General features: G+C 39.0%; 1 protein-coding gene and 1 long non-coding RNA gene across 3 annotated transcripts in view; one reads left to right on the top strand and one right to left on the bottom strand.

Moving 5' to 3' along the window:
* LOC134299339 (uncharacterized) overlaps positions 1-27,517 on the top strand; it is a 32,043-nt gene that overhangs the window by 2,495 nt on the left and 2,031 nt on the right. The window contains exon 2 of the long non-coding RNA XR_010006522.1: positions 6,401-6,475. This is a non-coding gene — a long non-coding RNA (uncharacterized LOC134299339). The remainder of the gene's footprint in view (positions 1-6,400; positions 6,476-27,517) is intronic.
* Positions 527-27,517, bottom strand: LOC100568112 (probable E3 ubiquitin-protein ligase HERC6). 2 transcript variants are annotated; one of them, XM_008111034.3, is made up of 23 exons: positions 26,996-27,513; positions 24,316-24,472; positions 23,983-24,059; positions 22,583-22,810; positions 21,855-21,949; positions 20,630-20,760; positions 19,837-19,982; positions 16,300-16,373; positions 15,252-15,379; positions 14,229-14,288; positions 13,996-14,092; positions 12,457-12,646; positions 12,038-12,189; positions 11,838-11,954; positions 9,569-9,670; positions 8,643-8,813; positions 7,571-7,717; positions 6,697-6,863; positions 5,964-6,030; positions 5,011-5,081; positions 4,229-4,412; positions 3,054-3,156; positions 527-2,162 (listed from the first exon to the last, which is right to left on the bottom strand). In XM_008111034.3, exons 1-23 carry the CDS (start codon positions 27,438-27,440, stop codon positions 1,936-1,938), a joined length of 3,336 nt encoding a protein of 1,111 aa, XP_008109241.2. In that variant the 5' UTR covers positions 27,441-27,513; the 3' UTR covers positions 527-1,935. The 2 variants fall into 2 exon arrangements, 1 of the variants encoding a protein (XP_008109241.2); XR_010006519.1 differs by lacking the exon at positions 527-2,162 and adding an exon at positions 3,985-4,071 and having other exon boundaries at positions 26,996-27,517.

Genomic DNA, 27,517 nt, shown 5'->3' with positions numbered 1-27,517 from the left:
GAACCACAAAAGAAAAAGTAAATTTAAAATTAAAATAATACTCATGAGTATTAGCAATAGATGACTGTAAAAACAGTGAATCCAGTAATATGAGGTGTGTTTATCACTAAAAATTACAGTATTAATAATTAAACTGTACCAAATAAATCAGTGATAATATAGCTATCATAAAACATAATTATTAAAGCATTTATAATGTAAATAACAGAATACCTAAATTGTATTTAATCAATCAATCCATAATAGAGAGGTAGTGTTCATGTGCCTAAATTTGTATTTGCATCTGTTGTACCTTGTGTCAGAAGAAGAAAGGTATTGTGGGTATATAAGAAACAACAGAATACATATTAACCTCTAGCTTGGTCTAACACCAAGTCTAATATCCAGTACAACAAGCCAAAACATACTAAATTCTCAACTGTAAAGGAAATAGGCCCCTGTCATTCCCACAGAAAATGTAGAATTATTATGTTGTGCTAGAGCCCTGAAACATCTTTTCACCACAAACCACACTCTATCCAGGTAATCCAGTAAGTAGAAGTTTATTTAAAGAAGAGTACATATATATACCCTGTTTCTCCTAAAATAAGACATCCCCAGAAACTAAGACCTAGTAGAGGTTTTGCTGAATTGCTAAATATAAGGCCTCCCCCAAAAGTAAGACCTAGCAAAGTTTTTGTTTGGAAGCATGCCCGCCAAACAGAACACCAGAGCATGCAGGATGGGTAAATGTACGTACCATAGAGTGTTGTACATGGACATAATGGTAGTAACAAGAAATTCCTGATAGGATTCACAATTTGTCTGGTTATGCTGGTTTGTGATGACAACTACTGTACAGTATACAATAAATGTTTAATTTTTTTTTGTTCAACAATAAATGTGAATTCTTCTCCATGGAAAAATAAGAATCCCCTGAAAATAAAACCTAGAGCATCTCTGGGAGCAAAAATTAATATAAGACACTGTCTTATTTTTGGGGAAACACAGTATATGCACAAATTCTAAAAAGAGAATCAAAGTTCAAAGGGTTATTTTCAAGATAGCTGAGAGTTTAAAATCCTTTCACATACAGTCTCCAGAGTCAATCCACAAATATATCCATAAACAAGATAGCATGAATCCAAGACAGGCAACCTATATCACACATGAACTAGAAGCAAGAACAAAGTAAAAACTTGAATGCATGAATTCCAAGCACATAGGACCAAAAACCAAGAGCTGTTCGCCTGAATACAATGTTGCTCTCACAAAGGATTGTACCAGCAGGATTCACTTTAAAAGGCCTCAATCCCTCCCATAACATCATTTCTCACACACCTGCTTTTCTTCTCCTTATCCCTGGGAAAAGCAAGTCTGTCTTTGTTGCATGCCCTGTCTCCGCAATTCCAAGTACCTTGATCTAGACAAACATTCATCTTCCACATTTCTCTCAGCCTGCACTTCTGGCAGGTTCTCACGAGAACTTATATATCGCTTTTTCCGGCCCCATGGGAACTGCCAGGAGATTTCAAAACAACTGTCTCTAGACCACTTCTATCCACCTCTGGGCTCTCTGAATCTATCCCAGAATCTGACCAGGCTGCAACATATTAGATGGTTTTTAGCAACAAAAAAAATCTCCAGAAAATTTTTTTAAAAGGGAATTGGGAAAGGAATTTTAAAAGCAAAAAAGCTAGGAAGTTTATTTCAGCTTTTAGGAGATAAAATTGTAGCAGATGAACAAATTTTTGTCCTTCTCTTCAAAAGAAGACAAGATGATTCAGAAAACTACAACTAGTCTGCTAGACCCTCAATATCAAGAAAAATCAGAATATACAGGAGTCTGTCTGTAAGTATCTTGATGACAATACAGTGATCAGGATGAGCCAGTATGGGTTTGTTAAGAATAAGTATAGGTTTGTTAAGAACTGTCAAACTAAGATAATTTCCATTTCAGACATTTTCATTTTCCTGTTTGCCAAAGCCTCGATTGTTCTCAATGGCCTGTTGTAGTTTCTCCTTGAGTTTTCCAATTGTAGAAAAAGGTGGCAGGAGTAAAAGATGAAAACAGATCTGAGCTTCAGGGATATGATCTTCTGAAAGAGACCGGTGTGAGTGAATTGTTATCCTCAAGGAATTCATTCCCATCGGAGGGACCCGGTCCGTTCCTGCAACAAATACTAGATGATGAAGAGAAAGGGATTGGTTAGGTTTTGTGCAGAGGTAGGAAATATTCAGATAACCCAGAAATATGTGTGATATAAATCCCAAGTGGGACAAAATGAAATGCCTAAATTAGTGGGATTAGCTCTAAGGGTCTTTCTTTCTCTTTCCAATGATATGCACAGGCTTTTTGTTCATACATATCTCCTGGCTATATGTTACTGTACTACAGGATGAGATTTTCATGTCATTTTTTATAAGTATTAAAGGATTTCAAATTCCCTATATCCTTGGAGCCACTCAAAACTAGAAGTTTCTTGAAGTAGATGTAATGGCACATGTCCATATCGACCACCATATAAGGAACTTAATCGGCCACACTTGGCTAACTTAATTTGGAAAAGTGTGAGAACTCCACACACAAGATTTCACAATCCTCTTTGGAGGAAGAGTGGAACAAACATATTATTCTTTAAATATATAAGAACTTTCCAGTTCCAAAAATATTTTTATACAACTGACTACATAATTTGGAAGGTTTATTTTTTATTACCGATCCCATAATTCTGGGAATTTTACATCTAAACAATTAGCGTTTTTGGTCTCTGATCAAATAAGTATTAATACTTTCAGATGATTCATTTTTTGGAAAGAACTGGTTTTACCTCAGTCCTATGCATTGCTGAAGTTCAGGGCTGCAATTAAAATAGCAGAGATCTATCTGTCTGTCTATCTATCTATCTATCTATCTATCTATCTATCTATCTATAGTATTTCTTTGGACTTCTGAGGTTATCCTTCAGGATTTCAAGTGTCTTTTGTGCTAGTTCATTCTGAAGACAGAGACGGTCCAACATGACCTCTTGGAAAATGATTTTTAAAAACTGGTTTATGGATAGGATACTTACACAAGAAGGATTTTTTGTCAGTCAAAGGTAGCTCATGGAAAACCTTCCAGAACATTTTAATGGTAGGGTGTGTTGGACTATATATTCCCCAGTACACAGCATTCTTTGAAACAAAATAAAATAGAACAAAACACTTTAATCAGACAAATGAAAAGATGCAAAAGTGACATTCAGAAGGGAGGTAGTGATCACGCCACAAAATCCTCATGGGAAACCTCAGAGCATAAACTAAATTATTATACTACAAGTGCAAGAAGTTCATGCTATCTATGGCTATACTGGGGAATTCTGGAAAGTACTGTCCAAGAAATAAATTTTCCAAACTTTGGGGAACCTTTAGTTTGCATTGGGCTCTTGGAGACCTTGCTTATGTCCTGGCACCCAAGCCCTCAAGTCCCCATCACTGCAAGACACAGCAGACGAACAGGAGCTAAGCAGGGATGTTATGAGAAAAGGTGCACATGAATTAAATTCTCTACACACTATCCTCCTCATGCAAAACTATTGGTCTTTACAGCCACCCAAACACTACAAGTAAGCAAAAGAAGGAAAATCTATGAGAAGAGTGATTCAGTAAGGCACTAGAATGCTCTGGTGGAGAATTCTAAGTTGTCTTCCCTAAACTACAAAACCCAGGATTCCTAGGATATTGCCACAGCAGTTAAAATTGAACTATAGCCTTAAAGCAGTGTAGTGTAAAAGGACACTATGTGTAATCGAAAGGAAAGGTGTGCATGCTCGAAGAGTAGAAAGGGCATGCACTCATGTGAATGAAAGAGTATCAAGCTTGCGGTCCTCTAGGTGTTTTGGACTTTAAGTCCCAGAATTCCTGATCATTTGACAAACTGTTTTGGACTGGGAGTTGGAGGTCCAAACATTTAGAGGGCAAAAGAAATACCCCTGCTCTAAGTGATGGCAAAAATGCACTCACATAAGCTTACACTCCATCAACATGCTTCTTGGATCTTGACTACTAACAAGTGTATCCTCAATGCAGATGTATAATCCAGATGGACACCTTGCAAAAGGAAATTCGATTCAACTGAGTTGGGGATTATGACTTCTAGCCACATCCACCATCCTGCTCAGCAATAGTCATGATGTGCAAGTAGCCCTTAGCCATTCAGGTTACCCACTCTGATCAAGACAGGAAATTCACGTTGCCCATCACCAACCTTTTCGTACAATTCCCAGTCATAGTTTGCATTTCCAATCGCTAATTCCATTAGTTCTGGAGGCTCGAAGAAGTCAATTATGCATTTGTCAAGGACTTTGTAAAACCCTCTCTTGAATTCTCCAAAAACTTCATTTACAGATATATTGAAAATATAATCCACATATTTGTTGACAAAATCCTTCCTGTAAAGCAAGATAAGTGAAAAATAATAGTTTGCTCTGAAAATATGATGAACCCCATTGTTTTTTTTGTTTTGTTTTTTAAAACCCTCTCAACTTAAATGTAAATTGGTAGGTTTCCATATTTATCAAGAGTGGAATTCAGGTCTTATTAGTCCAACTCAAACAGCACTACAACTTTCTCATATATGTTAGTCTGGTTTGAAAAAGTTGCTTAATAGTAATACACTTTCTTTGCCAGAAATATATTTTAGGGTCTTCTAAAATTAACATTCCTAGCATTATGGTGCATGATATTCAGCAACCCTAAACATCTGAATGGATGAAAGAGGAGAATGAAATATTGTTTTAGAAGTTAGGAGAAATTAAAAAAAAAACAGACAGAAGAAGTTTGGATAGTTTACACTCGACTTAAACACACATCTTGCCATACCATTCTTCTCTTTCCCATATTTCTGAATTGGTTTTTAGCTCAATCTCCTCCAACGTGGGGTGCCCTCCAGATGTTTGGTACCATAACTCTCATAATTGCCACCCAACACAGCTACAGCTGTAATCTACTCAGAACTTCAGATATTGGATTGAAGTCATCAGTACATACTTGTTACTGTTATTCACAGCTATGGAATTGCCATTTGGAATTAAATCCACCTTCACATCATCCCAGAAAATCTGAAAAGAGATTTAAAAAAAACACTAAAAAGAATGTACAGACATCAGTTTGAAACTCACAATAACCATCTCAAGAAGCCTTCAATGTACAGTGAATTTGACAACAGTGGTCATCAGCTCAAGATTGAGTGACGTGTAATGGTTACAGCATCAGTCAAAGCTGTGCCACCAAAAAACCCCACTACAATTCAAACCTATAAAATGGTATTCCATTCTCACTGGAAAGTAAGAAAAGGATCCATGTAACCATAACATGTCTTTTTTTGTTTTCAAAATAAACATTTCCCACTTCACCCCTTTTCAGGTTATTGTCCCACTAATAGCACTCTTTTCTAGCAAAGAAAGACTGCTTGTCACATCAAAACCTACTGAGGTCTATCTAGTTTATCTTGGTTATTTATTTGATTTATATTCCACTTTTCTTCAAAGATAGAACTCAGGAAGTGGTTTGCAATATAAATTAAAACACAAGAGGACCTTATCTGATATGGCATTATATAGAACAGTCCCTTCATTGAGACCATAAAGACTTTAACCATTAGACTTTTCTACTCTCAACTGAAAGCAAGTATGTTTATTTAGTCATTATCATGAACAATAATGAGTTAATTTATTTTATATTTTCTTTCTTAGAATTTTTAGAATTTAATGTCAGTGTGTCTGTTTTAATTGGGATTCTTTAAAAGAAAACAAGAACTGTTTTAAAATAAATACACAAATATCAGGTAAATACTTGCCCAACATTTCATTATCTCTTGGTCTTGCTGGCCTCAGTTTTATGTGGATGTAAAGATTTTACTGAGTTTCTTAACTTAAAGGTTTATCATTTGAAGGGGGACAGTAATTGGGTAATAGAATGGCAAAAGTTGTGGAGAGACTTACAGAGAAGCACAGCTGAAAGTTTTCTTCAATGTCATCACATTCATAGTCAAGAACTGCCTGCAAACTCCTAGTTAACAAACAGAAAACAATTACAACTAGTTCAACCAGTACAAGTTACAAGTTCCCCAAATTACGAACAAGATAGGTTCTGTAGGTTAGTTCATAAGTTAAATTTGTATGTAAGTCGGAACAGGTACATTTTTAAAGTGTAACTCCAGTCATAAATATTTATTTTGTACCTTTGGATAGCATAGGGAAGGGTTAACATTCCTGTAGTGTTTGTTTTGTTGTCTGTGTCCCTGTTCAGAAGATTCCACCTCACTTTCGGTCTCTGTGATAATTGGATTTTGAACTATGTGGCTTGTTGTGAAAATCCAATTATTACAGGGACCGAAAGCTTCAGCGGAAACACATTTTTCCCATTATAATTCTTCCAGGAGTGAATTTCCTTCCAATTGGAAAGAAGAGGACAATCCCTATTCAAACCAACATTTTCCAGGATCAACTAGCAAGTAAGGATCTCTTCACATCCTTGATTCTAGGATGCATTTGTGTATTTTATCTGAGAAAAGTTAAGACTCATTACTATAGGAGCAAAGAACTGAGAATGCATACAGAACCTGTTTTGAACTTTGCCCACTTCTGTGCAGATAGAACTAGTTGGCCTATTTGACCTAGGGCTATGAAGGCTGGATGTATAGACTTATTGATGGAGATAATATAAACCATTTACCTTCCAAGTACAGGGTCCAGCTCTTTCAAGTCATCAAGGGTGGGTTTCTTGTCAAGCAGTTTTTTAAAGGCAGCAAGTGGGAAAGGCACATAGGCAATGACTCTGTTGAACATGGCAAGGCCACAGAGGATCCCAAAAAGGTAGTATTTATTCTTGGATACTTTTTTCTGCAAGAGAGAAAAATACAGACAATGACTTGAAACAGTTCCCTGTTCCTATGACCAACACAAATAATTGTTCTTGGATTGTAAGGTCCATTGTGATCAGCAGAATTTGTCCAGAATCTTAGAAGAAGGCAGCATTTTGAAATGATATCATGTTGAAAATTCCACGAATTATATTCAAAGAGGTAACTTTCCCAGTTGTAAGCCAAGCTGAGCTCCCAATCCCACTAGATTAGTGGTTCTCAACCTGGGTTCCCCAGATGTTTTTGGCCTATAACTCCCAGAAATCCCAGCCAGTTTACCAGCTGTTAAGATTTCTGGGAGTTGAAGGCCAAAAACATCTGGGGACCCCAGGTTAAAAACCACTGCACTAGATGCAGATAATTTTGAATTGAATGCTAACAACAGAATTTGGAATTTCTACAAGAAAGGCAAAAAGCATGAAACAATGATATCAAAAATTATAGTCTTCAAAAGTAACCAAAAATTGCTGGGGAACCCAAAAGGCAACAGGAGGTAAATGTATGAAGTCCTGCCAGCAAAAGAGATCAAGGCACCTGTGAGCCAATGTATGGTTTACGGATGGATACCGGTGGATTGATCCTGGTCAAAGTGGGGCAGACATGTTTGAAAGGTGAGGAAACTGTAATAGGTGAAATCTTGAATACCTTAGAAGTTTATCCGACTGAGCTCCAGTCATTGAAACTCACCCTGGTACAAAACCACATTGGAGAACTGGGGTGAGGATACATAAACATCCCATAGTCTGGCTGCACCATATCCTCAAAAACATGTGAAAAGAATTCCAAAAGAACCCCTCCAGCTTCAAATCTAGACATCTCTCCTTCAAATTCAACCTGTAAGGAAAAAATAAAGACAAGTGTTTTGAACCACACAGAAAGAAGGAGAACCTTTGCTTCCTAGTGGCATGGAAAGTGCCTATGTGTAAGGGAGGATCTCATCCCTTCACATTCACTGGAGCTAAGAATGCAGAATCCTCACACAAGTGGAAAAAAACATGAATAAGAAGGCTATTTTTTAACTAATAAAACATCACTCTAGAAATCTCTAGGTCCTTCAGCAAAAATGTCACATTTGAACAGAGCTGTATGCAGCTCTGAAGCCATAACTGACTGGCACAAGTGTAATTCATAATGCAAATTATTGAGGTCTACTTAGTTCAAAGCCTGCTGAGCAAAACTAAGTAGTATGCATGCAAGCATGCAGGAATTAAAATAATATTCTACCTTTCTGCTTGAGGAAAATTCAAGACAGTACAGGCAGTCCCCAAATTACAACAAACAATAAAGAATCTGTAGGTTTGCTCTTAAGCTGAATTTGTAAGTTGAAACAGGTACATTTTTAAAGTGTAACTCCAGCCATAATTTTCTGTAGCATTGGATAGCATAGGGAAAAAATAGCACCCGTGTTGTTTGCTTTTCTGTCTGTGCCCCGTTCAGCAGATTTCACCTCACTTTCTGTCCATGTGATAATTGTATTTTGAAAAATGTGACTTTTTGTGGAATCAAGGATTGGTGATAAAGCTTCAGTGGAGACAACTTCCCCCCATGATGACTCTTAGGAGTTAATTTTCCTTCTGAGGGGTAGATTTCTCTCACTTCCTGTTGTCTCATTCCCGTTCTTAACTATAAGCCGTTTGTGAGACGGATGCTTGTACCATGGGGGTTGGGGGAATATGGATTACAGCCTAATTGTTAATCCAGTTCTAAAGATTGATGTCATGCAACATTTCATAATAAGACCTGTTTTCCATCAACTTACCAACAATTGCATCTTGAGAGAGATATCCTCCACATGACTCAGTTTGTGCAAAGTGTTTTCGACAAGATTCTGGCGCTGCACCCTCAAAAGAAAGACGGGCAACTTGGGGAGTTCACTGCTTCTCTGCATTCGATTCAGCATGATTTCATGATGGGCACCAACCTTCATGCACTGGAGAAATACAAGGAGAGATTTCCAAAGGAACAGGCAAGTTAAGTTTTTAAGGTGCAATGGGAATCTTCATTGTTCCTGCTATAATACACTTAGAGAACTATTGTAGCATGAGCTTTATGGACTGCAACCCCATCTTCAGAGCTTGAAGACATTAATTTTCTGAACTACAACTTCTAGAATTCCTATCTAAGTTAGATGGCTTGCAGGGCAACCCAAAAAGTAGTTTTCCCAAGCTCTGTCCAACTTTATTAGAAAGTGATGCCAGAACGGTTTACAATTCATTTTCCTCTGTCTAAATTGTCTGCAATCCCAGATAGATAGATAGAAATCACACACATTAGGACTTCACATACACACTATTGGTTAAAGAAGATCTGGGAGGAAATGTAGTTCAATATTGTTTTAAAGTGACAAGAGAAACTTATGGAAAAGACTGCAAGGGATTTGCACTTGGCAGGCAAACTGTGAACTTGGGGAGGTGAGAGCAGATATGGAAACAGCATTTGAAAATATTTCTAAAAGTAGAAAATTGTTTTTTGAGTGGTTGATAAGAAAGAAGAAGGGAATCCTGCCGAGGACAATTTTTGCAGTTTGGAACTTATTGTGTGCAAACTGTGTATGTTGTCTTTCTGTAGAGAAAACAGCTTATTTTTTAGATGAAATAGTACCAAAAATGCTGTGCCCCTCCCTGCTCCAAAAATATGTAATACAAATTTTTGCAGAAGTCTTGCTGAAATCCCAGGGTAACTTACCTCTTGATTGAAAATGGTCTCCATGGCAAAAATCTCCATCTTGGTCAGTAGATTGTAAACAAAAGGAAATGAACAAAGGGAAACGGGAAATGATTCTGGATTCTGTAGAGGGAGAAAATAATGTGCTTACAACTTTTTAAATAACAATTTAAATGGTTTGCAAAGCAGTGTGATGCAGTGCCTTGAATGTTGGACTAGGATTCTGGAAGACAGTGGTTCAAATCTTTACCTGTAAGGTTCAGGCTGACTCTATTTAGTTTAGAAAAAAAAAGTTCTCAAAGGTTTATAAGTGAGCTTTCCAAACTTTTCATGTTGACGACACATTTTTTAGACATGCATAATTTCACAACACAGTAATTCAGTTTTATTAGCAAACCAGAGGTTAAACCAAAATATATGGGGACACAACACATCTCATGAAAACCTTTTATGTATATTTTTAAAATGTATGATTTGTAGGAGAATAACATAGATTTCCAAGTGTTTCATCATTTATGAGTAACAATATGTTACCAGTACTAATATTACTAATACTACTAAACACTCTTGCTACATAAAAATGCATGCAAGTTGGTATTGCTTTTTTCACATAGCTTTTTTGTTACATTTGAGTGACACGCCTATACACTGCAGCTGACACAGTAATGTGTTGTAGCAAATAGCTTAGAAAGCTCTGGTTTATAGCTTTATTCAGAAAATAGAGATGACCACAGCTGACACCCAGTTTAGGTGATTCAGTTCCCCTTGGAGGAGGTGGGGTTCGCAGATTCTTTTTGCACAATCTGCCAGGGCTTTAATTGTGTTTTTACTTGGGTGATGGTTGGAGTTTTCATGTAGGTATCTATCCGTGTGTGTAGGTTTTCTGTAAACTGTGTGGCCCAATTGTTGACTGGGTTTACGGATGACTAAGAAATCTAGAAATGGCAGTTTTCCTTCCTTTTCTTTTTCCATGGTGAATTGGATGTTTGGGTGGATGCTGTTGAGATGGTCCAGGAACTTGTTTCGTTCTTCTGCTCCATGGCTCCAGATGGTGAAAGTGTCATCCAAAAATCTGAACCATACAGTGGGTGTTTTTTTTTGGTGTTGTTTTCAGGGCTTGTTTCTCAAAGTGTTCCATGTAGAAATTTGCTATGACCAGGCTGAGAGGGCTCCCTATGGCGACTCCATCTTTCTGTTCATAGAATTCCTTGTCCCACTGGAAGTTGCTTGTGGTGAGGCAATAGTGAAACAGGGCTGTGATGTCTTCTGGGAAATTCTGGTTGATTAGTGCAATGGTGTTTGCTACTGGGACCTTAGTAAATAGAGATACCACATTGAAGCTGATCAGTATGTTATTGGTGCTGAGCTTGACGTTGCTGATTTTTTCTAGGAAGTGGGCTGAGTCCTTGATGTAGTGCATAGTGAGCCCAATATGGGTTTGTAGCTGTGCAGCCAGAAAGTTTGCCAAATCGTATGTGGGCAATCCAATGGCACTCATGATGGGTCTCAGTGGGGCGGAGTCCTTATGGATTTTTGGGAGTCCATAAAGCCTAGATTCACAGATACTATTCTTATATATAAAGCATTTCTTCTGTTGGTGATACTGAAATTACAATCAATGGCATCTTATAATCGAAAAAAATATGATAGTTGTTAGTGTTACAGAAGATTTTTGAATAAATAAAAAACACTTCCAAATATAGGAAACCAATCAGTCTTTAATTATTAGCATTTTGTGCAATGGAGAAAAGAAGCTCCTGAAAAAAAGTTTCTGAAGTGGCTCCCCCCCCCCCCCCCCAAAGTACAGCAATATGAACAGGAATGTATAACCTTGTGTATTTACACAAAAGCTCTGTTGATTGGTCATGACAAACATCATTGAAGACCACTCTTATTATGCGTATTCATTAAGAAATCAACATAAATTAGTTGTGAATATTTGTATGCAATGAAGAAAGGAATGCAAGAATGTGGCATATCCCATCATCCATATCCCATCAATCCATTCCTAGTCAATCTTGCCAGTGGTGAAGGATGATGTAAGTTGCAGTCCAGCAACATCTGCAAGGCCACAAGTTGCCTAATTCTTATTCAGTCCTGCTCTTATCTACTTTCCAAACTGTCATAGATCTTTTCAAATACTTCTCCCAAAGATTTTTTAACTAAAGCAATTTGATCTGCAAAACCAACTGTGTGTTTCTGAAGGTTATTAATTTTGTACAAATTACCTAAACTTCACTGTTCTCATTTAATTCTAAGACTGGAGAAAAAACAAAGCAATAATACTTACTGGGTGTGTCTTGCGTGTATGCCACCTTCCTAAGTCTAAAAAGGTATTAATTATTTTATTGATATCATCGATGTAGAAGTTTCTTATCTGGAGTTTGTAGTCTGCCTTCTTGTTTACCTTGAAGAGCAACAAATATTCAGGTTTATAAACAGCAATGGCTCAGTCTAATTTAACACAGACAAGATCCCAACCACACTTACCTTGTACAATTTTTTAAGTACTTCAAGGAGTGGAATAACTTCTTGGCATTGTGGGTAGAAATTGTAATAGGACAGCTGAGATTTCACAGCTCTGCTAAGCATCTGAACTATTTGGTCGAAAGATGACGCTGGCAGCAAAGACCAATAGTTTTCTGTAAAAAAAAAAATTTCACTTTTTGGAAAAAAAAACAAAAATATAAAAACATTGCTGTTGATATTTTCAGACACATGGAACAAGAACTCAGGAAAAATGTTTGTTTTTCTTAGTGCTTTTTTCTCCCTATTCTAATCCAATGCCTTAGCCTGATCCAGAAACTCTTTGGAAATTTAGGATTTCATTACCTTAATCAACACGTGTAAAGGCAAAGAAATTGGAATACATTGTTTGCTTTGCACTTCCTCCTTCTTTCCACACTTACCTAAAATTTCGGAAGAGCGCTTGCTTAAGCCTAGAACTGCTTTTGCAAAGGGCAGAGCCAAAGATTGCATTTTCTGGGCTTCAAGGGCTGCAGAACACTCAGGCAGCAGCAGGAAGATTGAAAGGGCTTCTTGGTGAGGAGAATTCAGCGGAAGGGCTGGAATCAGGTAGTTCAACAGACAGAAAGAAATCTACAGCCATTTTTAAAAACAGTATGTTTAGTTGAGCATAGAACACAACAAAAATACATACATACTATTTTTTTTTTTTTACATTCGACTAAGGTTGGAAAAGCATTTTTGGACTGTAATTCCCAGAATCTCCCACCCTGCATGGCTATCATTCTGTTTCATGCTATGCATTAGTTCTAGACCAGTGTTTCCCAAACTGTAGTCTTCCAGAGTTTTCAACGTCAGCTCCCATAATTACTGTTCAGTGGCCAAGGCATCTAAGGCTTCCAGAAGTCCAAAACATGCGGAGAACTAGTGTCCAGGAAGCATTGCTCTTGACTGTGGAAAATGTTGACTCCATTTTTAAAACCCTACTTTAAATGGAATGTCGGCCACCTCAAGTCCTATGCAATGGGAAAATCAAAATATAAACTATAAATACATAAATAAAATTCTTATTTTGGATCCCAAGTCTTAGAAATTATGCTGGTTACACTAGTTAAGAGGTGTTTAAGGGGTCCAGTCCATACTTAAGCTTTTCCAAAGTCTGGAACCAATGCACAAAATGGAACAGAACTGCATCAGAAGACTTATCTTGTCTAGGAGTCAGTCCTGCAACTTTCTTGGCAAATTATTATTTATTTTTAAAAAAGAATGGGATGAAATACAACTAAAAACATACTTTTCTTCCTGAAATTTTAAAAGTGATTTGGGGCTTTTGAAGCAGGTGGTATAGAACACACTTCTGTGGCAGAGAATAAGGTAGCAACACAAAACCATATGATATTCCCCTCTTTTGTATAATACAACTTCAACCCTGCACCTATAAGAGTATCTACAAAGTTACAGTGCAAGAGTACTGCAGCAATCACTTAGTAAGCCATAACTGTGATACAGTTGGTCCTCCACATTTGCAAATTTTGACCTTTACAGATCTGATGAAAGTGTTTTCTCAAAAATCCCTAAATCATCCAGTGGTTAACTTCCACTGGAAGTTGATCATAAAATCATGCTGGAGGACCTAGAGAGCGAGAACACCCTCTAGGAAGTTTTAGGTCCTGTAGTGCAATTCTATAGGGAACATCCAGTGAAAGTTGATGATAGTCATGCTGGAGATCCTAAAGGAGTGATCTCTGAGGTTAAAATAAAGCAATTTTATTTTTTGCAGTTCTTCCTTTTCAGGAGAGTCCCACTCCCTTAACTCCAGAAAATTTGGAAGACTGAGCATATAATGTAGTTAACCCTTTATTATTGGGGGGGAAAGCTAGCTGGAGAACTAGTTATCCATAAGTATTTATCTCTTCAACACACTAACCAACAAAGATCAATGAATTAAAAAGTTGTTAAGAACAAAGAGAAATCTTTCTTACCCTTCCAGCTATCCAGTCTCTAGTTGCAAGGTTCTCAAATATCTTTTTTGCCTTTTCTAAATTGATTGCTACACAACAACCACTTTTAAAAGGAGATCTAGAAGGAGAAAAATAATTACCTTCCTGAAGTTTTATGAGGGAAAGGAAATACTTTCAATCTGTCTAAGCTGTTCTAGGCATTTCATCCCCCCCCCCCCCCCCAATTTCTGTACCATGGGAAGCACACTACTTACCCTTGCTTTAAAAAGCTTGCTGTTAAACAAGGAGAAGATGAAAATATTGTTTCTATTTCCCTATTAAAAAGAAAAGAAAAAGAACATCCATTAGAACACAGCAGCATACTTGCAATATGGACCTGGGAGATTTCGTCCTTCCCCCTTTTCAGTGTAAATTGTGTGTTTAAAAAATACACTTATATTTTTCATTACACTTGTAATAATTGATGGAAGAAAAACTGAGTAATCCCACCCAGCCTCCTTAAACCTGGCACAATTGGCTGGGAGATCATTGGAGTTGATGTCAGACACTCAAGAAAGTCACAATGCTTAGTAGCATGTACAAATGTTTACTTGAAAATCCTTTTGTATCCAGACTGGGTTACTCATTATTTTAGAACTGCCAACATAATTTCACTTAGTTGCAAATAACTATTTGTTTATCTATACTGGAGAAGGACTGGGTAAATGTTTGTCCACCTTATACAAAATAGCTAGTTTCCAAGATTAGCATCACATCAGTATTAAACCAGCTTGTGGTTTGGTCCCAGGACCCCCAGTGGATACACATATCCTTGGGTGCTAAAGTCCCATTATATACAACGGGGTGGTGAAATGGAGTCCTTATATAAAATAGCCCAATAAACGTTTCCTTTTGGGATTTCTTCCAAATATTTTCAAGCCATGGATGGTTGAACTTGTGGACACATGGAAATAGATGGCCAACTGAATTCAGTTTAACATGTATTTTAAAGGTTACAGATTATATCGGGTAACATAAAAATACAGAACAGCTACCCTCAAAGCTGAATAGTTTGTACTTTTAATACATGAGATCATACAGAAAAAAATAATTATGGTTTTATAGGTCTTTTGGGAACTTTGTTCCTTTAGGAATTTTGGACTGTAACTCCCACAATCCTTCATTACTCGCTACAGAAACTGGGGCTTCTGGAGTTTGGTACAGAAATATTGGAAGCTTTCCATCATGTTGCTTTCTTAAACCTCTGTTATAAGAAGACAAAGAGTATGAACACCAACCTTTTTGCATTTTGCCGCTTTTCACTTTCTGCAGTTGCTGACAGCCACATGTCTATCTGCATTTCCTCCAGCCGGCTAATCCGTGGCAAGGGTTCCATAGAGAGGGTTTCATTCCTATATGCAGAAACCTTCGCAAAGAAAAAGCCATACAAGAGCTTTCACCTGATCATTTTTAAAAGGAATCATCCATACCTTGAGATATCATCAGACTGAACTCACAGCACTCACATTCCAAGATAGGAATCAGTAACCCTTAGTTTATAGTATAAGATGGGCCTGGCAATTGCAAATAATCTGAGTGCCAATATTCTGCCCCAAGACCATCTGCAGGCTGAACAAACTGCCACATCCTAATGAATATGCCTGAAAATTCATTCCTGTAATTTGAAAAAAGCTATTTTTAGAATAATTCAATAGGGGGCTCTCCAAAATATTTAAAAAGTGAATAGCTGCTCCTAAGATCTTCAAGAGGTCACACTGCAATTAGTCGGCTGCTAGCTTCTATGATTCTATCTTAATTTGAGGGATATTCACAAAATGTTATTAACATGGATGTATTGATGCAAACTTAGAGGACTCCAAATATATGCTCTGAGCAACGAACATAGCCATTTTGCAATGTGGAATCATTTTCTCCATATCACGAGAGGAGGAGGCTATCGGCTGTGGAACAGCTTGGGAAAGTTACCTTTTGTACTACAAAGCCCCAAATCCCCAATTAGCAAACCCCATGAAATTGCAACCCAAAGTCTAAATCTAACTGGTAGCCCAAATACAGTATATCTACTAATTCAAAGAAACCTACCGAAGTTTCCATTAATTTAAGGAGTCTGTTCTAGGTGGGATGGATATCGGAATTTTTGAAAAGCACATTTTCACACCTCTCTTGTTGTGTCATTTCATTTCCAGGGTACAATCTAAATGGCGGATTTTTTATGATAATTCCTACTCTTAAACTGTAATAATTATAATGCAGCAGGTCTTCACTATAACAAATAGCATGTGCTACATAAACATGTTTTCAAGGCAATATAAATGAACAGTCTACCTGTGTGTGAAACACTGTGGCAAAGTTGACATATGTTCCAGCAAAAATCTGTTTCACTTGCATGCCCACCAATTCTGCAATGACAGGAAAGCAGGTCATTCTGAAATTATGAGTCCATATTTTCCTGGAGTTATCAGTGTAGGAATCGCCTTCAATAAAAGGGCCCATGTATTATTCCCCCCACCCTTTCTCTTGCATTATACTCCTTTTTCATTAATCTTTTAAGGTAATATGCAATCTTGTAGTTACACAGATCTTTTCTGTTGGCAAAAATGTGTACACATAACAAGAAATGGAATCATGTGTTCACTGTTTTGAACATCAAGAAAAACCTAATTCTTATTTGAGGGTTTTTTGTAATAATTTGATAATTTTTGGGGGGTCAAATACCATCGGTAAAACATTTTAATCCAATTCTCTTTCAAGTGTTGGAAATGTGATGACCAAGTGGGAACTTTTTTCCACTGTTGGTGGACCTGCAAAAAAGCGAAAAATTATTGGAAGGAAATCCACCAAAAAATTAAAAAGATGTTGCAAACTGAAATAAATCTGGACCCAAAATACTTTCTTTTAGGGATGCTTAACATTGAAAAAGAAAAAAATTAAGAAATTCTTTTTAACTATCTTAACACGGCAGCAAGAATGACATATGCCAAATATTGTAAAAAGAAAGAAACTCCCGAGTTAAACTGCTGGTTAAATAAGGTGTTGGAAATAATGAATATGGATAAGTTGACGTATTTATTAAAATCATGGCAGACCGAAAAAACAAACAAACTGGGATTTGATAAAAAAAACTATTTGAAAGAGGAGCAAATGAAGGTGTTAATTTAAACAGATGTTTTATTAATACAGATTGAGTGTAAGAAGATACCGACACTAGCGAGAAAAGAAACAAGAAAAAGTAATCAAAAACTTTTTAAAGTAACTGTGTAAGAGATGGAAGTCAATGTATATACCTTTTTTTCCTTCCCCCCCCCCCCCCGTTTTTGTCATTTGTATTTATTTATTTAGTAACTAGCTGTGCCCTGCCACGCGTTGCTGTGGCCATTTAGAATTCCACTGAATCGCCTCGCTGCTTCCAAGCCTGGGTGCTTTCTATATATGGGCCTCCTTGCTTTGGCTGGTTGAATGGGACGGAGTGGTGTGATGGCTTCCAAATGTGAGGGTTTTTTATGTAGGGGAAATATTGGTTTGAGAGGTTGAAGAGGAGTGAATAGTGTTGGTGCTTTGAAGCCTGGCCGCTTTCTACCTTGTGGAATTGTTGGTTGGGCAGGTCGAATAGCAATGAATAGTCTGAGTGCAGGAAGTATGAATGTTGCAATTAGTTACGTTTTGAATGTATTGAATGGCCCTGGAGATTCGAGGCCTGGCTGTTTCCTGGTTGAGGGAATCCTTTGTTGGGAGGTGTTAGCTGGGCCTGATTGTTTCCTGTGTGGAATTCCCGTGTTTGGAATGTCCCTGTCTTTTGAGTGTTGTTTTGTATTTTGTGTCCTGATTTTAGAGATTCTATTGTTCGGTTTTCTTATTAGACCATAGTAATTATTACATATGATATAAAGTAATGTTATGTATTAATTACTGTTCTTACAAATGTAGCACACAAACATAGCAACATTTAATTCGAAAACATTGACTACTAAATGGAAGACTGGCTTGGATAAGTGAAGCTTGGCTAAGTGAGACTCTACTGTATTATCTGTTTGGAGGCCAAGTGTGAATGTTGCCATTGGCGAGCTTGATTAGCACTGAATGGCCTTGCAGCTTCAGTGCCTGGGTGGTTCTTGCCTGTGAAGCTGTTGATGATTATTGTTGTGGTTGTGATGGTTTTTACAGTAGAGTCTCACTTATCCAACATAAACGGGCCTGCAGAATGTTGGATAAGCAAATATGTTGGATAATAAGGAGGGATTAAGGGAAAGCCTATTAAACATCAAATTAGGTTATGATTTTACAAATTAAGCACCAAAACATCATGTTAGACAACAAATTTGACAGAAAAAGTAGTTCAATAGGCAGTAATGCTATGTAGTAATTACTGTATTTACAAATGTAGCACCAAAATATCACGATATATTTAAAACATTGACTACCAAATTGTGTTGGATAATCCAGAATGTTGGATAAGTGAGACTTTACTGTATTGGAATTGAGGTGTAGAGGAGGAGAAACTGAAAGTAATGGAGGGAGAACTCTTCCTGCTTCCCTTCTGGCCCCCGCCCCTCCGTGGCCTCGGTGTGCCTGTTTGAGGGGGCGACGTGGGCAAGGCCCCTCCCTCCCACCTTGCTCTCTTTCCCTGATGACCATGAGGAGGAGGTCGTCCCGGAGGAGGGTGGCCGGGGAGGAGGCCTGGCCTCCCGGCCCTCTCCTGGCCACGTCCCCCGGCCCCAGTCCCGGCCAGGCCTCGCCAGGGGGAGGGCGGCGGTGGGGGGCTCTGTGTAGGCCTTGCTGGTCCCTCCTCCCTGGTGCCATGTTGAGGGCCGCTGGGTGAGGTTTTTCTTGGTCGCGGTGCCTCGGAGCAGGAAGAGGGGAGCGCGCGGGAGCGCCTGTTGAGGGAAGGGGTGGGGGTTGTTCTCTCCGTGCCTGGGGTTCGTTGTGGCGGAGGCGCACATGGAGCGTTTTTGTTTTTAGGCCCCGTGGTGGTTCCTGTTGTTTATTTTAGTTGTATGAACCCAGAGGCAGGGATGAGGGGTTGTGCTGGCAAATTTTGAGGTTGTGGGATATGTAGTTTTGTTGTTTTGCTCGGTGCCGGGATTCCATTACCATTTTATATATATAGATTTTTACTTTTTGTCATTATTAGTATTACCTGGGTTTTTTTGGGTTTTTTTATTATCTCTCTTCCTCTTTAGTCTATCTCTTTCACCCCTCTTTCCTATAAACACATTTATTCTCATATGTTCACTGTATATATTATTCAAAACTTTAATAAAATTTATTTAAAAAAGAAAAAAGAAAAACCTAATTCTAAATTTTAAAAAAGCTGAAGTGTAAACTATTTCATAAATAAGTTACTCGTATTACTTTATTATGAGTATTTTCTTTTATGAGTAAAGAAACTATGCAATGCACTAAAGCATTACAGGCTGAGTGCTCCTTATCTATAATTCCAAAATTGTCCCCATAGGTAGCTGAGATAATGATGTTTTTGTTTTTTGATGGTTCAATGAACACAAGCTTTGCTTCATTCACAAAATTATTTTAAATGTTGTGTATAAAACCAGCTTCAAGCCATCCGTATAAAATGTATATGAAATACAAATGAACTTTCTGTATAGACTTCGGTCCCATCGCCAATAAATCTCATTCTGTATATCTGAGGACTGTATAATCCAAAAATAAAAATAAAAAATCCAAAGTATGGGACCCACCTGGCCCCTAGCATTTCAGATAGGGTTACTCAACCTGTACAACCTTGGCCTGGAAAGTTTTATTGCACTTTCTGTGTGGTTTCTGAAGTCTTGAGCATGACACAAATATTCAAACATTTCTTCCCGACCCGAATGCAATCTGTACTTGCACTTTTAAAAGAGGTACCATTTGGAGAAACAAGAGCACTAATATTCAGACATCCTCCCCCATCTGGCTTGCTTTGAGTTGTTCCACTTCTGTTTCGCTGCAAAGGTCCACGTCCAAAAGATAAAAGCTGACCAGAAGTAGAGATGCGCACAAGAGTGTGATAGCTGTTGTAAGAAGGAAAAAGGGATATTGTAACGTTGTTAGCTGAAGCCTTCTGTTCACCCTGTTGGAATACTGTGTTTTGGTAGAAAGAATTGATAGTACATTTACTTCTTAGCAACCAAAACTGAGAAGTACGGTATCACTAATACTGGATATATCTTTCATGACTGGTAGCTACAGATAAGCTTGTATTTCATGAAATTTTGAAGTTGATGACCATCAATACACCTTGTAATAGCAAATTTCCACAGTTTGGCAATACTGTAATCCACTTATCAACTATTTGTCCCTGGTGTATGTTTGCTAATAACATCTTCCATTAGGTAGCTTAACAAAATGGATTAAGTTGCATCTAAATAATAATAATAATAATAATAATAATAATAATAATAATAATAATTAAACTTTATTTATACCCCGCCACCATCTCCCCAACGGGGACTCGGGGCGGCTTACATGGGGCCATGCCCAAAACAATACAATGTAAACAGCATATAAAAGAACAGCACAACACAAATAGGTTCTTACATTACATTAATTACTTTATCCAAGCCCTATAGGAACAAAGCTACTGCTAGTGCTTACCCAGAATGATGGGTGAAGCCCTCCTTTACTCAATCCATGAATCTTTAATGGCTCTGGTACATACCTGCCACATGCCAAAAGTGAAACTGGACCATCAATCCACTCAACTTTCTGGGGACCAAACTTTGGACTAGAAGAACTATTGCGTCCTAGTTGTCCAGCGCTGTCATCTCCAAATGTATACACACTGCCATTCTATTCAAGGTTTTAGAAAACCAAATTTGTGTTACTGTCACTGGTATTGTTGACAAATTCTACTCCATTTTTCCAGTTTAAAAATGTATATTAATTCATCCTTTGTTCTTCCTTACAATAACACCATGGTATTCACCAAGCAACAACCAGAATCATGTTCATGTGCAGATCCACCTATACAAACAGTCTCAACAGTCATGAAGCTCACTGAGTGACCTTGTTGTTACTATTTCAAAACACGTCTAAATATATTTAAAAAACCTGGAGCCAATCTGCACTGACTTCTAAGGTAAAGGTTTCCCCCTAACTTTGAGTCTAGTTGTGTCTGACTCTGGGGGTTGGTAAAAAGGTAAAGGTTTCCCCTGATGTTAAGTACAGTCATGTCTGACTCTGGGGGTTGGTGCTCATCTCCATTTCTAAGCCGAAGAGCCAACGTTGTCCGCAGACACCTCCAATGTCATTTGGCTGGCATAACTGCATGGAGCACCGTTACCTTCCCGCTGGAGCGGAACCTATTGATCTACTCACATTTGCATGTTTTCGAACTGCTAGGTTGGCAGAAGCTGGGGCTAATAGGAGCTATTATTATTATTATTATTATTATTATTATTATTATTATTATTATTAGCAGCAGCTAACCCACTACACCATTGGGGGCTCCTACTTGTACCCATAATGTTCAACTGTTTTCAGTAAGTGCTGCTCGTTTTACAGAGCCAAAACTGTTTTGAGCCACTTTGGGCAATATCCTGTTGCATGGAGGGTAAGGTCATGGTCCAGTGGAACTTATAGGTATATCAAATATGTATAAGAGCCAAAATGCATAAAATATGCATAAAAGCAATCAGCATTTGCAAGGCTTGGTAAATAGACCACTTTTCCTTTTCATGAAGTACAGCTGAAGCATTTTCTGCAGAGTCCACTGTAAACACTGCATGTTCTTGCTAACAGATTTGTGTAAATGTCTAAAACAGTCACCATGTAGCATTCAGAAAACTTTTACTGTTGCCATTTTTCCATGACCCAACATTGAGCTAAGTGGACTCCATCTGGGGTTGGGACGCACAGCTTAAGAATTGTGATTTAGCCTGTACCTGGGTGAGCACAGCAGTGTGTTCAGCCCCACAGCTCACAAAGGCCACATCAAGGCTCCTCAAAGCAGCTATTGAGTATGGTTTGAAGATTTGTTCTGTGGAAAAAACATATTAGAATAATACCATATATATGTGTGTGTGTATATATATGTATAAGTCAATCTCATGTCAAAGTCAAGGGCAAGGTTTAGTGCCAATGTTATGGATTTTCATATGACCTACGGATAAGTCAACCATCATCATGTAGAGAGGAGGAAGTGCCATCTCTGTCATTTTCCCATACAGGCTATCAAAAAGGCCCTTTGCCACTCAATTCAGAAAATCTAACACCAAAATATCACGATGTATTGAAAACATTGACTATTAAAAATGTGTTGGATAATCCAGAATGTTGGATAAGCGAATGTTGGATAAGTGAGAACCTACTGTATCTTGATTTTGCCTTTTTATATAAAGGACACCGTTATATATAATGCAACCTGAGCATCCTCTGATTTAGCATCCATAATGAATCCTGGAACAAAATCCAAGCAGATATCAAGAGCCTATTCTATATCCATTTAATAACAAAGGTGACATGTAGAACAGCACACTAAGAAAAGCAGTTTCCTGAAAGAACAGTCAGTTCCTCATGATATAGTCTGACCACTCCAAAGCCAAGGCTTTTAGGTTAGAGGTGAAGAAAAAAGGACCTCATCTAGGCTTGTAAAATGTGAAGGCAGCCTTACCTTTGGGCTTAGCCTGGCTCAGTCCCAGCTGATGTGCGTTGTTCCTTCCCCATCCATACACAACGCCAGAAAGGGACAGGGCAAAGCTATGCGCTCCGCCTGCTGCCACCTGAGCCAAAGGGATGCCATCCAGAGCAGAGACTTGCTGCGGAGAAGCCTGAGATGAGATGTCTTTGCCAAGTCCCAGCTGCCCATGGATGTTTTGACCCCATGAAAAAATTCTGCCATCTATATTAGAATAGAAAAATGTTTCACATGGATCTAGTTGTATTTGTGCAACATCTTCATACACCATATATTGTATCCTCCAGGTAGGATCATAACGGACATCTAGCCCAGCCCCAGACCCTGCAGGAATACACAACTACAGCATGCCTGAAAGCCGCTCATCTGATCTCTGTTGAAAGAGCCGTAAATACAAGCCCTTAAGCCAGCATTCCTCAATTTAATGCTCTCCAGATGCATCACAATACTATCTTACCATTCAAACAACACCACCACTGGCCTGCTCTCTAAACGCAATGGGAAATGTAGTCCACTGTCAAGAAAGTAGTTTGCACTGTGTTGTCGAAGGCTTTCTATATCTGATGCACTTTATCCCATCAGTTGGAAATAGCTCCAAGGCCCACCCCATCCCAAGTCTATTGATTGTAGCACTTTAGTCATCTACCTCACCCCCTGAGTTTACAATATTCACTCTGCGCACTTTGGTCCAGTTCATCTTTATGACTTTTACTCTAGTCTTTTAAATTATGTTTAATTATACTATGGTCATTTTATTTTACTATAATAATGTGTCTAATTTTATACTTTCACTTTGATGTGTTTTTATCTTCTGTTTACTGTAATGGGTTTGGCCCCATGTAAGCCGCCCTGAGTCATTTCAGGGAGATGTGGCAGGGTACAAAAATAAAGTTATTATAATATTATTATTATTTTATTGTCAGAATCACTGGGTTGCTGTGAGTTTTCCGGGCTGTATGGCCATGTTCCAGAAGCATTCTCTCCTGACATTTTGCCCACATCTATGGCAGGCATCTTCAGAGATTGTGAGAGAGTAGTTTGCACTGTTAACTCTCTCCACTGAGTTAATGGAAGGTCCTTCCACACAGCCATATAACCCAGAATATCAAGGCAGAATAACCCACAATCTCTGCTTTGAACTGGAATATCTGAGTCCACACTGCCATATATCCCAGTTCAAAGCAGATAACATGGGATTTTATTCAGCTGTGTGGAAGGGGCCTGAGTGCAAACTACTTTGTGAATCAAAAAAATAAATAAAAAAAGATAGCATGGCAATGACAGCAAAGAAATTTTCACATGTGAAATATACATCTATAGTGATGCAAATCCTGTTAGCAAAAACAAAACAAATAAATACTAAAACCAGTTCTTACCGTTTGTCAGTGCTATTGAGTGATCGTGTCCACAAGCAACCTGGATTACCTTGTATTTGGATAAAGCGTTTATTGTCCTGTAAAAAATATGAAAGAATAAAACTGTTAGGATTTTAGAATGGAAGAGAAAAAACCCCACTAGCTCTCAAGATACAGAATTAGTGATATTTTACAAAACAACTTTGAAGAAATATAAAATCTGTATGTATCCCAAGTTTTGGACTTAATGTTTGATCAAGGCCTGTCATTAACACAGGTTTTTTTTGGCACAATATCTTATTTAAAATATCAAAATAATATTTAAGATTTCATTTCGGATTATTAGCCACTTACTTTGGAATTAAACGGTCTCCCAATTCACCAGTGCCCAGCTGTCCAAAAGTACCAGCTCCCCATGAATAGACCCTTCCTTTGTTGCAAACAGCCAGCGAGTGCTCCTTTCCACAGCTTACATGGACAACTTTTTGTGTTTCCAATGCTTGGATTAGCTCTTATAAGAAGAAAGTAAAGACAGATACAAGGTATTAATTCATAAACCATGATCATTAGAAAGATTTGAAAGACTCCCCAAGTCCCTTCAGGGAGATGGAGGTGGGGTATAAAAATCAAGTTGTGATTATCATTATTATTATTGACACAACAACATTGTATGACACAGCAAACAAGATAGATATGCTGGATTTCGTATCACAAAATCACAAGTCGAACACTTCCCAAGCGTCTAGGACTGTGTGATGTATTTTCGGATGATGCATGCAGATCCCAGTAGGGTGGCCTTTTGCAGTTGTTGTTGTTGTTGTTATTATTATTATTATGTTATACAACAATGGTACTGCAGTGCAAAAATAATCAGAATTTGGTTGCTCTTTGAGAAGGTGTTCCTAGACCAGTGGTTCCCAACCTGTGGACCACCAGTGGTTCCCAAGAACTAAAATATGGTCTGTGGACTCACCATTACTATACTGTTGCAACGAGAGTGACTGGGAGCGACTGGTCTCACAAAACCCTCTTAGAGTGCCAAGGCAACCAGGATGTCAGGATGTCAGGAGGGGAGAGGCTAACTACCCACTAGGCCTGTTCCTGGGGTTATCTGGGATGCTGATTCAGAAAATTGCATTGGATAGACCACATCAGCTCTAGATGATTAAATATGGTTTTTTTGTGGGCAAGCAGATGGTGACTACCAAGGTCTATCCAATGTGGTCTATCCAATTCAATTTTCTGAATCAGCACCCCAAATAACCAAACTGAATCTAACGTTGACCAAAAACCTATTTGTAACCCTTTTGGTATTGATGTTGGAGGGTGGTCCCTGGTCAAAGTGGTCCCTGGTCAAAAAAGGGTTGGGAACCACTATTCTAGACTCTATGATTTTGGAGGGGGAAATCCAGTGGAGGGAGAAGCTAATCGGGTTCATTCCTGGTTAGTAGTCAGACGGGAGACTGCCAATGGATATCAGGTGCAGAGGAAGAACTGGCAAAGCTACCTCTATTCCTTATGAAATTCTTGGGGTGGCCCTAAGTGGACTGGTGACTTGAAGGCATATATGTGCCTTCCTGTCCAAAGATGTTAGCAGAGGCTGGGCAATCTTGGCGAGCCAGCTGCCTTTGCTGTTTTCCTCCCCTCCCTCCAAAGTTTGCACAGGATCCAGGAACAGAAGGAAAGGATTCCCCTCAAAGAAAGGGAGGAGTCTTCAGCTATCAGCACAAGCACGGCCTGAGAAGGGAAGGAAAGGAAACTGAAACTGTTTCAGGAGTGACTCATCTTTGGGAACAGGGAGTCCGGACTGATCTCAACTGTGAGCGGAAACCGAAACCCAGAAAAGGCTTTCCAGAGTTCATGCACTCAGGAAAAGGCAGGGTGAAAACCCCTTTCAGAGACAGCAGAGTCTTGCCGCATAATGCTGTGTTTTTTTGTAATTCTGTTACATCTGCTTCTCTCTCACACACAAACCACATCTCATGCCTTTGCATTTGGGGGGAGGGTTTGCAATCCACCAAAACGTATGCCTCATGCCATTTATTTTCATTGTTGAAGCCATTTCAACTCCCAGTTTTGAGAGGAAAGCCATGGCTGACGGAGTGGGGATTCTGGGAACTGCAGCTCTCCCAAAGGAACTACGCCAAGACCTAAGGATGGCAAATGCAGCCTGCATGTTTCCTTGAAAAGAAGCCAACACTGAAACCTGTGCATTCAGAAACACATATGGCCAGAGACATTATTGTCCTCCAGACAAGCTATTGCAGAATAGAAACTGAAGACATGGGCAGGGTGGATCTTGTAGTGCTCTTAGATATACACTGTATACAACTTGTTCTCATTCTGAATTATTATTACTTTTAACATTGTAAAAAATATCAAAAATCCCAAAAGTGGAGAAGTGTGTTGAAATTCCAAGAGAAACTTTGCCAGAGAGAGGTCTGCACTGCTGTACTAAAGGGATAACGACCATTTCAACATCTGCCATAAAACTATACTTTCAGATGGCATTTGTAATTCGGATTAAATCACTATTATAATATGTTTTCTTCAATGGAAGTGCGTTTCCTTAGCCTTCAGATAATCCCCATGGCCAGTATTCAAGGTTAACGGGTGTATACATATTTTGGGGACACTCTGTACATAGGGAGGAAGAGAGTGTCTTGAGCCCTTGGCCTGGAAGTAACGCTTTCCCGGGAATTGGCCCCGTTAATTCCATAGCATGGAGTTTAACATGTAGTTGTTGTGTGTTTTCTGGGCTGTATGGCTATGTTCCAGAAGTATTCTCTCCTGACGTTTCGCCCACATCTATGCCAGGCATCCCCAGAGGATGCCTGCCATAGATGTGGGCGAAACGTCAGGAGAGAATACTTCTGGAACATGGCCATACAGCCCAGAAAACACACAACAACCCTGTGATCCCGGCCATGAAAGCCTTCGACAACACAGTTTAACATGTATTTTTCAACCTCAATGCATTGACCTAGCCTTCAAATAACCCCCATAGCTACTAATTAGCTATTAAAAGGCTTACCTGGGCCGTAGGAGCGCTTCTCCTGCCCCGAAGGGAGCCTCCTGCCCAGCTGTCCCCGGCTGTTGTCTCCGCAAGAGGCCACCCCGCCATCATCGCGCAACAGCAGCGTGTGCCGCTCCCCGCAAGCCACCAGCACCACCGCTTGGTCCGCCGGAGCTCGGGGTCCTGGTCGGAAAGGCACCGGCCCCGAGACCCCCTCCCCTTTCCCCAGCCCCAGCTGCCCAGCAGAGCCTTCGCCCCAGCAGTACAGCATCCTCTCGCCCCGCAAATGAGCCCCTCTCTCTTGTCCCGGGTCTAATCCGCGTTGCACCTCCTTTGCAGGACCTTTCCTCCTTCCTCCTAAGGAAGCACCCCTTGGCCTCCCATTTGGGCCTTCATGTACAAGCCCAGAGGGAGCACCGCCCCTCCCAGCAGCCCTGCCCACATCGGAGGCTGCCAGTTTCATAGAATCAAAACCCCATCTCCTCCACGGTGAACTGAACCACCTAAACTGGGCCCTACAGGCCAATGGAGACTCCACCA

This window comes from Anolis carolinensis, chromosome 5 (genome assembly GCF_035594765.1).
Source record: "Anolis carolinensis isolate JA03-04 chromosome 5, rAnoCar3.1.pri, whole genome shotgun sequence".
In the NCBI taxonomy this organism is placed as follows: Eukaryota; Metazoa; Chordata; class Lepidosauria; order Squamata; family Dactyloidae; genus Anolis; species Anolis carolinensis.
Note: the sequence above shows the minus strand (reverse complement) of the source record. Positions and strands in the feature narration are given on the sequence as shown.